This window comes from Piliocolobus tephrosceles, chromosome 10 (assembly GCF_002776525.5).
Source record: "Piliocolobus tephrosceles isolate RC106 chromosome 10, ASM277652v3, whole genome shotgun sequence".
NCBI classification, from domain to species: domain Eukaryota; kingdom Metazoa; phylum Chordata; class Mammalia; order Primates; family Cercopithecidae; genus Piliocolobus; species Piliocolobus tephrosceles.
This window is the reverse complement of record NC_045443.1, coordinates 49186703-49201154: the sequence shown is the minus strand read 5'-3', so window position 1 is coordinate 49201154 and position 14452 is coordinate 49186703. Positions and strand designations below refer to the sequence as shown.

Here is a 14452-nt window from a genome sequence, read left to right as displayed (position 1 = left end):
CAATGATATGTATTCCATTCATTCCATTGCTTATCCCCAAAGGGACCCAGCAAAAGGGCACCTTGCACAACCTCCTCTGTGAAGGAGCCACTCCAGCTATCACAGAGGGTCACCTACTGGACACATCTCCTTGCCTGAAACCTGGAGAAGTGGATGCCACAGGTGTGGCACAGCCCCTGTGTCTAACAGCCTGTGGAGCCAGTCATCCTTCAGCTGAGGTGGAGGCAGACTTCCCCAGTTTATGCAGGGCAGTCCACCTCCGGGCCTCCAAGTGAGCAAACACCACCAGAGGACTGAATTTACATCTTGTTTCCTCCTCTTGCTAGGCAGAAAACCCTAGAGAACCCCAGAGTAAGGGTGGGCCCAGGAAATGCAATTTTTATCAAGTCCTTTGTGTGATTCCTTAAATCCTGAGATTTCAGAGCCAGAAATGGCCTTATGGTCTGGAAAGGATACCGTATGGTCCAAGCCCTCATTTAACAGAGGCAACTGAAGCCAGGGAGAGAAAGAATCATAACAGGGACTAGAACCCAGGTCTCTTGACTCCAAAGACTGTTTAAGTCAGCTGCTGGTAGCTCCCTGAGAGCTCAGAGATCCCTGCTTGCTTCCTCCTCCCAATCTCCCCAGTTTCTCCAAGGAGGGGCCCCCCGGAGCTCAGGATGCCACACTGTGGAGTAGTGATGCCCTCTGGTGGCCATGAGTCTCTTGGCAGAAAATCTTCAAGCCAGGCGGAAAGGCTGGAAGACTCCACCTGGAATCCCAGCCCTGTTTCAGGACAAGAGGATCTGGGCCAACTGGGATGCCAAGCTCCACTTTGGTCACTGAGTTCTGGAATCTCACAGCGTCAGTTAGGAAGTTTTTTGCATCAAAGCTGCTTCTGCTGCAGGTGAAATTCAGCAGGGAGAAGGCAGACCGCTGGCAGGCCTTCTTGGTGCACTAACCTTTGCATGCCAGGCAGTGTATATGAGGCCTCTAAAGCTTTGCCTTCTCCAGCTCTCCACAGCTTTCTCCTAAGCCTAAGTCTCTTGGCTAGCATCTGTTCTCATCCTATCTTCTGCAGCCCTTTAAAGCTTGGGCGGTGGGGGAAGCATTCTGCACACCACCTGCAGCTTCATACCAGGACACATCCCCTCCTCCTCCCTCCAGGAAGCCTCCCCACAAAACCTCCACCGCTCTGGCTCCTCAGACATCTGTACTCAATCTGTACCTTCCTCCCAAGCCAGCCTCTCTCAGAATGAGCTCTCACGTATCCCTCCCTTTGCTCTGCCTGCCCTGGCTCCTGACACTCCTGCCTGGCCTGGGGTGGGGGCTTAGACATTGGGGGCCCAGCTAATGGACAAGGCCTAGGTAACATCCCTTCTCTTCAGGACAACCCCTCGCCTGGCTATGTAACAGTCAGCGGCCCCCATGGAGGAAATTGGGAGAGCTGAGTCTTCCACTGAGCAGCTTAATCTCTAGGGTACCATGAGGAAGTCAGAGCACCTGGGGCTAGTGCTGGCCCCTCTGGAGTCTGACCTAAGTCTCAGAGCTCTAACATGGGCCTTGTCCATCAGTGGAGCCCAGAACTGTCAGAAATGAATAGTTCACTGGGAGTTCCTCACTGGGTACTGTCACTGCTTCTAAGCTGGGGAGGTGGGAAGGAGAGGGCCTGGGGCCCTGGCTCTCTGGTCTGTCAGAAGTGAGGGGCTGGGCCCCCAGTTGTATGACATCACCTCTTGTGGGCGGTGGACAGCTGGTGGGCAGCTGACTGGGCAGGGAGTGGCTCCTATTGCCCGACCATTTCCATGGGACAGTGTCTGTGTGTGTTCGGGGGCCTAGAAGAGAGAATCTAGCAGTATGGTTAATCTGGCACAGTCCAAAGATCTGATCCTGGGAGGGTCTTGCAGTAGGATCAAGGTAGTTTATTTGCATTGAATGTAGGTGGTCTCTGGGTCTAGTCCTGTTCAAAGGCCAAGGATCATCTGGCCCCTTGGATGAAAATGGCAGGGCATCTCTGGCATGAATGGGTTGGAGTGGCAGAAGGAAGGAAGGTTAAGTCTCCAGGTTTCCTACAGCATCTGCACGCAACTCCTAAGACATAGGGTATGTGTTATCTTACCCCGCCTCATTTCAGAACAGGTGCACATAGTGAAGAAAGAAAATGGCAGTTCTTAGGGCCCCAGACTGCCCACATCTCTTTCCACTTGGCAAACCACTTGCTCAGCTGTTTCATCCCTGGTTCCCTCTCCCAGGGGACAGTGTTGTGTACCAACTTCCCTAACCCCCAAAACACATATGCAAAACTGCCAGGCTAAGATTCTCTCTTTTACTCCAAACTGAAGTCAGCTTTCCTCTTTCCCTCACCATTCATATCTGATTATTCAATACAAACCTGAGTATTCTACCCACTGTCTCTCCTGCTGTTCTTCCCAGCTTTTCTTTCTTTCTTTCTTTTTTTTTTTTGAGACGGAGTTTTGCTCTTGTTGCCCAGGCTGGAGTGCAATGGCGTGATCTTGGCTCACTGCAACCTCTACTTCCTGGTTTCAAGCGATTCTCCTGCCTCAGCCTCCCGTGCAGCTGGGATTACAGGCAGGTGCCTGGCTAATTTTGTATTTTTAGTTGAGACGAGGTTTCACTATGTTGGTCAGGCTGGTCTCGAACTCTTGACCTTGGGTGATCCGCCCGCCTCTGCCTCTGACAGTGCTGGGATTACAGGCGTGAGCCACCGTGCTCGGCCCCTTCCCAGCTTTTCTTACTCTGCCACCACTGCAATTCCTTTCTCAAGTCAGCACTGTGATTTTCCCAAAAGACAAACAGGATCACATCACTCCCTTTCTTAAAACTCTCTATCATGGTCTGAATGATGGTGTCCTTCCAAAATTCCTAGGTTGGAACCTAATACCCAATGTGATATAGTATTGAGACGTGGGATCTTTAGGGGCTGATTAGGTCATGAGGGTTCTGCCCTCATGAATGGAATTAATGCCCTAATAAAAGAGGCTTGAGGGAGCCTGTTTCCCCCTTGCACCATGTGAGGACACAGAAAGCGCCATCTAGGAGAACAGGCCCTCACCAGACACTGAACCTGTTGATCCCTCCATCTGGGACTTCCTAGCCTCAAGAACTAGGAGCATTACATTTATATTGTTTATAAATTACCCAATCCAAGGAATTTTTTTTTTTTTTTTTTGAGATTGTGTCTCACTCTGTAACCCAGGCTGCAGTGCAGTGGCATGATCTTGGCTCACTGCAACCTCCACCTCCTGGGTTCAATCAATTCTCCTGCCTCAGCCTCTGGAGCAACTGGGATTACAGGTGTGCACCACCAGGCCTAGCTAATTTTTGTATTTTTAGCAGCAATGGGGTTTCGCCATGTTGGCCAGGCTGGTCTCGAACTCCTGACCTCAAGTGATCTGCCCACCTTGGCCTCCCAAAGTGCTGGGATTACAGGCATGAGCCACCATGCCCGGCCATCAATCTAAGGTACTTAGCAGCAGCAGCCAGAGCTGACCAAGACACCCTCCAATGGCCTATTCCCTACATCAAGAATGACAAATGTGTTTTAACTTATGGGACAGTAAGCACGCTGTTGAGAAAAATGTGGAGAGAGACCAACTCAAGAGGACAAATTACTGATAGATTAGTACAGTCTGAGGTAGCTGTCACAGGGCAAGTGATGGCATTGGTGCTACCTATTTGCCATTTCTCTCCCCAGGATGAATTCCTGACCTTTCAGAACTCAGCAATGGGAACAGCTCCAGCAGGCTCCCTCATCACACCCCCACCTCCGGTTCTGCAGCCATACTGAACATCTGTGGTTCTTGAATGGCAATTATTTTTGACTAAAACCCCCTCCTCTCCTCAGTCAGCAGGCCAAAATAGATGTCTCTCTCTTGACCCCAACCTCCCGACTCTCTTGCATTCCCACTGACTCTCTTGCATTCCCACAGTATTCTTTTTTTTTTGAGACGGAGTCTCGCTCTGTCTCCTGGGCTGGAGTGCAGTGGCCGGATCTCAGCTCACTGCAAGCTCCGCCTCCCAGGTTTACGCCATTCTCCTGCCTCAGCCTCCCGAGTAGCTGGGACTACAGGCACCCGCCACCTCGCCCGGCTAGTTTTTTGTATTTTTTAGTAGAGACGGGGTTTCACCGTGTTAGCCAGGATGGTCTCGATCTCCTGACCTTGTGATCCACCCGTCTCAGCCTCCCAAAGTGCTGGGATTACAGGCTTGAGCCACCGCGCCCGGCCTGCGTTCCCACAGTATTCTATCCCTATGGTAGTACTGATCTCATTCCATCCTAGCTGTTTACTCACCCATTCCACCAGGTAGGGAGCCGATGGAGGGCAGGGATATGTTACTTCTTTCCCGAGACACCTCATCTGTGATCCCATGGTACTTTGCATACTGCTCTGTAATGAGATTTGCCCAAATCTGCCTTATTGTTGCCTGTACAAATCCTATCTGTCTAGATTATAAACTCCTTGAAGGGCAGGGACCATGGATTGTTTAGCTTTCTTTTTTCTTTTTCTTTTCTTTCTTAAGACAGATTCTCCCTCTGTTGCCCAGGCTGGAGTGCAGTGGTGCAATCTTGGCTCACTGCAACCTGCAACCTCCACCTCCCAGGTTCAAGTGGTTCTCATGCCTCAGCCTCCTGAGTAACCGGGATTACAGGTGTGTGCCACCACACCTAATTTTTGTATTTTCAGTAGAGATGGGGTTTCGCCATAGCTTTCTATTCTACCTACCACTCCATTCATTAAGGTTGCTTGACAAATACTTCTTAAAAGAGCCCAAGCTAACCAATTGTTCCTTAAACCGCCCTAAGCCCCCATTAATCCCCATTTTGGCTTCCAAGGGGGAATTCTCAGAAGGACCCAGGGATATCTTCCATATTCCTTAAATCCCATCCTCTGACCATGGAATCCCCAATAACTTTCATGCCACAGTTGTCCAGTTGTTTCGTCATATGCCATTCCAGATGTTGCTGTGAAGGTATTTTAGACGTGATTAACATTTAAATCAGTAGACTTTGAGTAAAGCATATTACCCTCCATAATGTGGGTGGATTTCATCCAACCAATTGAAGGCCTTAAGAGAAAAGGCTGAGGTGTCCTGAGAAAGGATTCTGCCCTCAGGACTGCAACACCAATTCTTCCCTGGGTCTCTGAGCCTGCTACCCTGACTTGCAGCCCACACAACCATGAGTCATCTCTCTTTCTAGTCTATCTGTCCATCCATCCTATCGATTCTGTTTCTCTGGAGAACCCCGACTAGTAACGCCGTTCCTGGCCCGAGCCAGGGCTTCTCCTACTTCCCTCACCTGTGCTGTGCATTCCTCTTATGTTCCTGAGTCTCTTGAACTCCACCACTCCTCATTCTCATTTGGTTGTGTTTAGCAAGCATGTTCTAAGGCCTGTAGAGGTCAGAAGACATATGGGCTGGGGGACAGAAATTTAAGCTATGTGAAACAATAACCCAAGTGACACAACATTCAAATGAAGTCAAGCCTCCTGTGTCACAGGCCTCACTAAGATGAAACATTGTTGGCAACCTTCAAAGGCACAGGAAGAGGCACTAGAATGGTTGCCATTGCAATTTTCAAAATGGTAAGAGTTGAACCTGCAATCACAGCCTAGTGAATTTTAGGTCCATGCCTGGCAAGATGACTGACTATTCACAGGATGGCCTGTAAGGAGCCTTCATTTGAACCAGGCCAAGATTCACTACAAACTACTGTCTTTCCTTCCAATGAACAGGTAGATCGATCAAAAAGGGCCACAATGATACTTTAACAAAGTACTTGGGCTTCTTCTGCTATCTCTGTCCATCTAAAAATTATGGGCCAAGTGAAGTGGTTCATGACTGTAATCCCAGCAACTTGGCAGGCTGAGGAGGAGGTATTCCCTGAAGCCAAGAGTTCAAAACCAGCCTGGGCAACAAAGGGAGACCCTGTCTCTATTTAAAATAATAAATAGGCAGGGAGCAGTGGCTCACGCCTATAATCCCAACACTTTGGGAGGCTGAGGTGGGCAGATCACCACCTGAGGTCAGGAGGAGGTGGGCAGATCACCTGAGGTCAGGAGTTCAAGACCTGCCTGGCCAACATGGTGAAACCCCGTCTCTATTAAAAATACAGAAATTAGCTGGGTGTGGTGGCGGATGCCTATAATCTCAGCTTTTTGGGAGGCTGAGGCAGGAGAATCGCTTTAACCCTGGAGGTTGCAGTGAGCCAAGATCGCACCACTGTACTCCAGCCAGGGCGACAGAGACTCTGTCCCAATAACAAAAAATAAAAAATTATGGCCAGGACACAAGGACAATTTAATTAGCAGCTGATTAGGTTATTGGCATAGATGCCAAACTTAAAGCAAACTTTTAGGAGTAAGTTACTTGATTTTCTCAGCCCAGCAGAGTCTCAGACTGGGAAAACTCAGGACAATGGAAAACTCTGGGTAATAATCAGGATTTAAAAGTAGTGACAGGCTGGAGCAATGGGCATGGTCTATAGTGAAACTTAATAAAACTATAAGGTCCTGCACTTGAGTTCAGAACACCAACTTCCCTTATACAGGAAGGAGAGGGTAGCTGGATTTTACTCAATCAAGAGATGAGATGCAGTCCTGGGATGTGATCTGCGGCATCAAGCACACAGTCTGTGGGGTTCTTATTCTAGTCTGTGATATCTGTTAATACCTGGATGCAACATTATGTACACATCCTTTGTGGTCCTAGACTCTAGCTAGGTTCAGAAGAGAGCAGCCAGCCTGGGTGAGGAACATGGAACCAGAGCGGAACAGTGCAGTGGGGGAAGGGCTGTGCTTTGTGGTCAACATCCTGGACCCAAGGTCTTTTCCACCCGTGAGCTACGTGATCTTGGGCAACTTATTTGACTTCTCCTATCCTGTTTCCTAATCCATAAAGAGAAGATAATAGTGCCCATCTCATATGGTTGCTCTGAGGATTAAAACAGTTAATATATGTAAAGCAAATTTTGGCACATTGCTTAGCACGCAGTGAGTTTTCAATAAGTATTCGCTAATACTAACTGAAGAAACTCGAAGCTTTGCTACAAGATTCATGACAGCTGCCTTTACATATTTTAAGGGACCTTATAAGGGAAGAGAGAGTAACTGCTTTGAAAACCCTATAGAAGTCTCATGGAAGTTGCCCAGCTCTACAGAAGGAAGGGTTTTCCACTGAGCCATGGAGCCTACAGATGGAGCTGTGGTCCAGCATTAGCAGGAGGCCACACAGGCACCTGACAGGGACATAGCAGGGAAGTTGAGTGCCTGATGGTGAACCAGGGGATCTTGCGGGTCTCATCTAAACTGGAGACTATATGATTCTAGGATTTGTTATTTTAGATCCCCTCAGCCTAGAGAGAGAGAGGACATTCACACCCACCACACGCTGAGGATCCCAGAGGAACCACTGAAGACTTCCTCCTCAAAGTCACCTAAGCATCCCAGAATTCACAATTTCACTTCAGCTTAGGAGGAGGACTCATGCCTCTGAGACATGAGAGAGTGTAACTAACCAGGAGCATGACCCTCTTTTGTAAATAGGAAAAAACGTGAGAAGACAAATTCACACAAAGCCCGATAAAAGGGTGCTTGGTGTCTTCTGTCCCTTACACGCCAGACCCGCCCTCTAGGAACACAAAGCAAGTCTCAGGAAGACCCAGGACGTTGGGATCAGCATTCCTCTTGCTGGGGTCTGCTACAGCTGGTGTGAGCACTAGACCCCGACCTTAGAACATCCACCCCGTTCCCAATTCCCCTGACAAAAGCTGGGTGGCCGCACTGCATATGTGGGACAGATGGCACCAGAAAAGCTCTGTGAATAAAACTTTTAATAATGTACAGCAGAAATTGGACAGGCTCATTCTTATATTAAAACAAAAGATTTCCTATATTACAATTTATTTACATTTGCATACTGAAGAGGTAAAGTGTCTAAGTGGCTATTTTACAGTCCTTTCTAATAAAATGTACAAAAACAACAGAAGTACCGAGAATGCCGTTCGGGGGCCTTTACGGCGACGTGAGAACGGGCTTGGACTTGGTCTGTGAATCCGGAATCCAGAGGTGCAGGTAGCACTATGGATCAGGGTCAGCCTCAGGGGCCAAAAACACGGCTTCCGTTTCTCCCCAGTTCTCGCTTAGTGTTAAAAGTGGCAGGGGTGGGTGTGGGAGCTTCACAGAGACCTGCTCCATCTTCCCCAGAGGTGGAAGAGTTGGACTGTGTGTGGGGTCAGGGCAGAAGGGCCACCTGGGGAGTGGGCTACTGGCTTGGGAGTGGACATGTGTTGGCAGATCCCAGAGGCTACTTGTGACTCTGGGCAGAGGAGTCTAAGTTCCATCATCACCTACAAACCGCCAAGGTTCTGCTGCAGGGGGGGTAGGTGGGAGGTCAGCAGGGGTGAAGACGGTCCCCCCAATGACACCATGGTATTTAAACGAAATTAGTGGCCAGTAAATTGGCCCAAATGTTAGGGGAAGATCTCCTTTAATGCAAGGAAAGAAGCAATAATCAGGCAAATAAATAGAAGGGCCAGGAGCACTGGGGAGCCTGAGGGCAGGGACAAGGCTCTCCCTCCTCTACAGGCTTTGGCAGAGAACTGCTGGGTTGGAGGCAGAGATGCTCCAAGGCTGCATATACAACACACCTCCCCTGGGGACAGGAAGGGGGCTCAGAATGAATGCAGTGATTTGGGGTCTCACCTGGGATTCTAAACCCCAGGTCTCATCACCCTCCGGTCTCTTTGTGGAGGGGGTTGTGGGGGTTCCTCTTTCTTCAGTGATCTTCTGTAAGAACAGTAATTCTAGGCTCAAAAGGGTCGTAGAACCAATTATGAAACCTTCTGGTCTCACAACAGGCATCTACTTACTTGAATCGGCTCTTTTTACAGTGCTCCAGGAGTAGGACCCAAGCATGTCTTGTTCACAGATGTAATCCCAGCACCTGGCACCCAGCAGGCACTTCATACACGTTTGTCGAATAAATGCCTGGAGAGGGTGCAACCAGCTGGACAGTGCACGAAAGGGCCTTAGAGCAAAAACCACTCATGGAATTGAGGGTGGGGACAAAATGCGAGAGAGACTGAGCCCCAGGGCAGAGGAACTCTCACTGCTGAGTGGAACAGGCTCAGGTGCAAGGACAAACATTTCCAGTGTGATTGAGCTATGTGCGTTCAATTGGAGAATTTTTTTTTTTTTTTTTTTTTTTTTAGGGATTTCTTTAAAAACAAATAGATTGAGAGGTAATCACAGAGATGGTTTTCCTTTTACAAAAACTTAATATTTAACAACATTAAAAAAAGTTAAAATCCAAACCCTCCCAATAAAATTAAAAAAAGAAATCAAACCACTCCAGTTAAAAGTTATGGCTTCAAAGTTATTATATACCTAAGATATGCTGACCAAATCACCACCCACAGCCGTGCTTCCAGGCTTCGTTAAATACTATACTCAGATTAAATAACATGTTTGGCTCAGGCTGTTCCCTTCAGTAGGGCTCCTGAAGTGGATGCAAACCTCTCACCTTCCCTCCACCCTGATCAGAAGACAGTCCAGTAAAAGAAGACCCATGCAGATGCCTCCCCCCCACCCCGGCCTCCCTCCCCACTCCTTGCCCACCCTTCCCTTCCCCACCCCAAACCTACCACCACCAAAAATATACACTGCTGTTTCCAGGATCTGGGAGATGAAAGACAGATGTGACATTCCAATCTGAGTCCCGAGATCTGGCTTCACATTCCTCGGCCCTTCCTCGATGCTGCTGAGGATGATGCCCTTGGGCTGGCTCATTTCCCACGGCTGACGCTAACACCCAAGACTTCTGCCAGGATTCCTTCCCTGCCCATCCCACCCACCTCCCTCACATTTTGGCCCAAAAGCCTCTTTTGTCATGGACAACTGGGCCAGCTTTGGTTCCACAGTCTGAGATGGAGGAGGAGAGCTGTGCTGACGCTGGGGTGGGCAGAGCAGCCTGCTGAACACAGTACCACTGTGGCATGAGGGGCTCTGCGGGAGGGAGAGACCTCCAGGGAAGGGCACCAGGGAAACTAGATGCTGCTCACTACTGAAAAGAGGCACCAGCACGCACGGACAGCATGACGACCACACCCCCGACCTGCACATGCACAGAAAGCTCAAGCAGGTAAGTGCGCACCTACAGACACACACACACACTCACGCGCACGTGTAAGGGCATGGCACGAACCAGGCACAACGGGGGACGCACCTCGGCACATGCACACACGGCTGGACAGACAAGCGGCAGATTCCGTCTCCACTGGCAGTCCCCCCCAGCATCCATCCCAGGGAGGAGAGGAACGCGTGGCTCAGAGCTGCCTGTGAGAGGGGCTGCACTTCTGGTTCTTCCGGGCCATCTTGGTGTGCTGTGGGCTAATCCCTGAAGGAAACCCTCAGCGCAGTTTAGCACTGGCAACACCTCGGCTCCTCCGGCCCCTCTCAGGCCCCGTCACTGCTCCTGGCCATGTGCCAGATGCACCGGGTTTTGCGGGACTTCCCACTACAACCAGTTCGAGTTGTGGCATTGAGTTCTCCACACAATTCGCTCTCAAGAGTCTCCATGCCATTAGGAGGTAAATAGAAAAGGTGTCTGTCTCAAACCCAACATGGGAGTGAGCGAGTCTCCCGGGCTCTGACCCTCTTGCGGGCCAGGGCTCCTGGCCACAGAGGGCTGGGCAGAAACGAGAGGTAGGCCTCCATCGTACGCTCGACGCGGCAGCTGTACGTAGTTCTCGCTGCCAGGAGCTCCGTGTGGAGAGAGGGAGCAGTTAGATCTTCACGTCTTCCTGCACGCTGAGCTGGGAGAGTGTCTTCTTGATGCGCAGGGCTGTCAGGCGGGCGGCGCCATTGGCATACCAACACTCTCGCATCATCTTCCCCATCACCCGCAGCGCCTGTGCAGAAAGACCCAGGAGCCATCAGCTTGGCCATGCCCTGGAGAAGCCTTTCTGGTCTCTAGGCTCTCATTCATTTCCCTGCCACCCCCCGCTCAGTGCAGAGTCTGGCAGATCCACCGGCTGACCTTAGGGAAATGCTCTGCAAGGCTCCCTTGTCTCCTTGGCTCTTCCTTTTTTTCTTTTTTTTGAGAAGGAGTCTCGCTCTGTCGCCTGGGCTGGAGTGCAGTGGTGCGATTTTGGCTCACTGCAACCTCCGCCTCCGGGTTCAAGCGATTCTCCCACCTCAGTCTCCCCAGTAGCTGGGACTATAGGCACGGGCCACCACACCTAGCTAATTTTTGTATTTTTAGTACAGACGGGGTTTCACCATGTTGGTTGACCAGGATGGTCTCGCTCTCTTGACCTCGTGATCCGCCCGCCTCGGCCTCCCAAAGTGCTGGGATTACAGGCATGAGCCACCGCGCCCGGCGGCTCTTCCTTTTTAAGGGACAGCTTGCACAAGTGAAAGGCAAACGCTGCAGCTAAAGGCCAGCTCTTCTGGTCTCACCTGCCTTCTGAAGCAAACCCTGCCCTGAAGGTTCCAAGGAGTGCGGTGAGAAATGCTGCTCTACGATGCAACACGAATGCATCAGCTAAGATGCAATTCTGTTCTGAAATGCAGAAATGCCCTCTAGTGGTTAGACCCTTTAAAGGCAGGGCCAACCTCTACTTCACCAGGTAAGTTCTGGGGCTCTAATGGACAGCAAGGTGACTAGAGTCAACGATACTGTACACCTGAAATGTGCTAACAGTAGGTCTCAACTGCTCTCACTACACACACAGGCAACGACGTGAGGTGACAGATGTGCTCATTAACTTGAGTGTGGTAATCATGTCACAATACATACATGTATCAATTCGGCACCTTTGTTACAATTTCATTTGTCAATCATACCTCAATAAAGTTGGGAAAAAAAATAAAAGGAAATGCAGAGCCACAAATGAAAAGGAGGTCCATGAGCACTCAGCTAGGCAAAGCCTGTTCCCCTGAACACTCTTAAGACCCTAGAATTCCATGTTTATTAGGACGTATATCACAAACATGTCCTCATACCAATTATTCCCACCAAATGTTGTTTCCCCCATACCCTGGATTTCATCTGCCATCTCTCCCAAATTCACATTCTCCATCCCAATCCCAACCCTGTCAAACACATCACCTCCTCCCTTCTGAGTTTCTGGAAAGACCACTTTCCTCACAGGCATGTCCTCCTCCTCTGTCTGGTCTCCAGGCTTCTCTTATGGACACCTCCTCCTCACTCTTCCATGAAGCTCAGCTCAGCTTGGGCTCCAGCACTGCCTTTCCCAGCTTGGTGTCTAACAGCTCTGGGTTCAGTTGTGTATTTATTTTTCCATACTTAGAATTAGCTAACAACTCACTTGTTGACCACCTCCCTCATCTGTGTCTTGGGGACAAAGCCTTTTCCTTTTTCTTTTATGAAACAGGGTCTTGCTCTGTTGCCCAGGCTGAAATGCAGTGGCCCAATCATGGCTCACTGCAGCCTTGACCTCCTGGGCTCAAGCAATCCTCCCACCTCAGCTTCCCAAGTACCTGGGACTACAGGTGGTGTGCCACCAAGCCTAATTTTTTATTTCTTGTAGGGATGGGGTCTCCTCACACTGCCCAGGTTTGTCTCGAACTCCTGAGCTCAAGCTACCTTCCTGCCTCAGCCTCTCAAAGTGCTAGGATTACAGGCCTATGCCACCACACCAGGCCCAAAGCCTTTTCTTCTACTAGGCTGTGAACTCCAAATGGCACCCTACAGGGTCCAGGGAAAGAGACTGTAGCTCCAAAGGGCTTGGTATATGTATAGTAGCACCTAATAGTAAATAATAACTGACACTCTCAGGGGGCCCCTCTGGAGCCTGACCCCATTGTCAAGAAATCCTTTTCTAAGGTGGAGAAATCAGGCTGATGGGAAAGCCACAGGAGGCCAGCTGCTTACCTCATAACTCTGCCACCAGTTGGGGATGTTGGGACGCAGCTTCTGATCACATACGACCTTTCGCATTTCCTCAATGGAAGGGTCAGAGGGCACTAAGTCGTAATATGGCAGCTGATATTCTTCATGGACTCCTGGGAGAAAAGAAAATATCTACCTGAGTTATCAACAGCAGGAAGAGATTACTCAGAAGCCAGTGACAAAACCTACATTGTGCTCTGTAAATACCACTATCCCCCCTAAGGTTCCTTAGAAAAGTTAGTTAATTCTAAGTATGGAAAAATAAATACACAAGAGGGGCTGGGCGTGGTGGCTCATGCCTATAATCCCAGCACTTTGGGAGGCTGAGGCAAGCGGATCACCTGAGGTCAGGAGTTTGAGACCAGCCTCGCCAACACGGTAAAATCCCGTCTCTACTAAAAATACAAAAATTAACCAAGCATAGTGGCGAACACCTGTAGTCCCAGCTACTAAGGAGGCTGAGGCAGGAGAATCACTTGAACCCTGGAGGCAGAGGTTGCAGTAAGCAGAGATTGTGCCATTGCACTCCAGCCTGGGCAACAGTGCAAGACTCTGTCACAAACAAAACAAAACAAAACAAAACAAAACAAAACAAAGCAACAAAAAGAAATACACAACAGTAGCCAGGAACATTTCTTTCATAGCCAAAGCAAGGAATCTATCAAAGACTACTGGGGTCACAACAAAAGGCACCAATTTGATAAACTCCCAACTGGCCAAAGATGGGGACCTTTAAGTGACAATAACATGAATAACTTCAATGGAAACAAACATGTTTAAAGTCTAAAAAAGGAAACCTCAGTCACCTCTGTGGGAGGCGAAGAACCACCTCATTATTTTGAAAAATGGTAAATAAGTGGAAAGAATCAAGTATTTTTTCTGCCTCTCCTATTCCAACTATATATCATGGGAACCAAATAGATATGCAGGGGAAGTAATCATTCTCTTAGTTTTGGACAATATCACCATGGCACGTTAACAACACAAAAATAGAGAACCAACACTACGCAACTTGTCACGGACGGAAGGACAGAGGGAACCCTGTGTCCCCAAACCCCCAGAAATGATTCTAGCTGCCAGAACTACCTACCAATTCATAGGAAATACCAGGAAGAGTAGAATATGTGAATTATACCTAGGCAATCTGCAAAATCTAGCCTGGGAAACTCTACAGGACAAATGACCTGGATTCTCCAAAAAAAACAGAGTGGGAAGAAAAAATGAGGGGGAACATGTAGACAAGAAAAGATGTAAGAGCTGTATTCATCAACTGCAGGGGATAAAACTTACTGGAACCCTGATTTGAACAAACTGCTTTAAAAAATTAGGAGACGGGGGAAATCTCAACACTGACTAGATGTTAAGTGATATTAATGTTTGCCAGGCACGACAGCTCACGCCTGTAATCCTAGCACTCTTGGAGGCCGAGGTGGAAGGACTGCTTGAACACAGGAGTTCAAGACCAGCCTGGGCAACACGGCAAAACCCCGTCTCCACAAAAAATACAAAAATTAGCAGGGAAGGGTGGTGCACCTGT

The 14452-nt window shown here is 49.2% G+C and overlaps 1 protein-coding gene across 1 annotated transcript in view; it reads right to left on the bottom strand.

The window, feature by feature from the left end:
* Positions 1 to 7814: 7814 nt before the first annotated feature.
* Positions 7815 to 14452, bottom strand: part of ACVR1B (activin A receptor type 1B) — a 46527-nt gene continuing 39889 nt past the window's right edge. Inside the window, exons 8-9 of the mRNA XM_023211077.2 lie at positions 12898 to 13028; positions 7815 to 10909 (exon numbers count right to left, since the gene is read on the bottom strand). Of these exons, the coding sequence (XP_023066845.1) occupies positions 10784 to 10909; positions 12898 to 13028 (257 nt within the window). The 3' untranslated portion in view covers positions 7815 to 10783. The remainder of the gene's footprint in view (positions 10910 to 12897; positions 13029 to 14452) is intronic.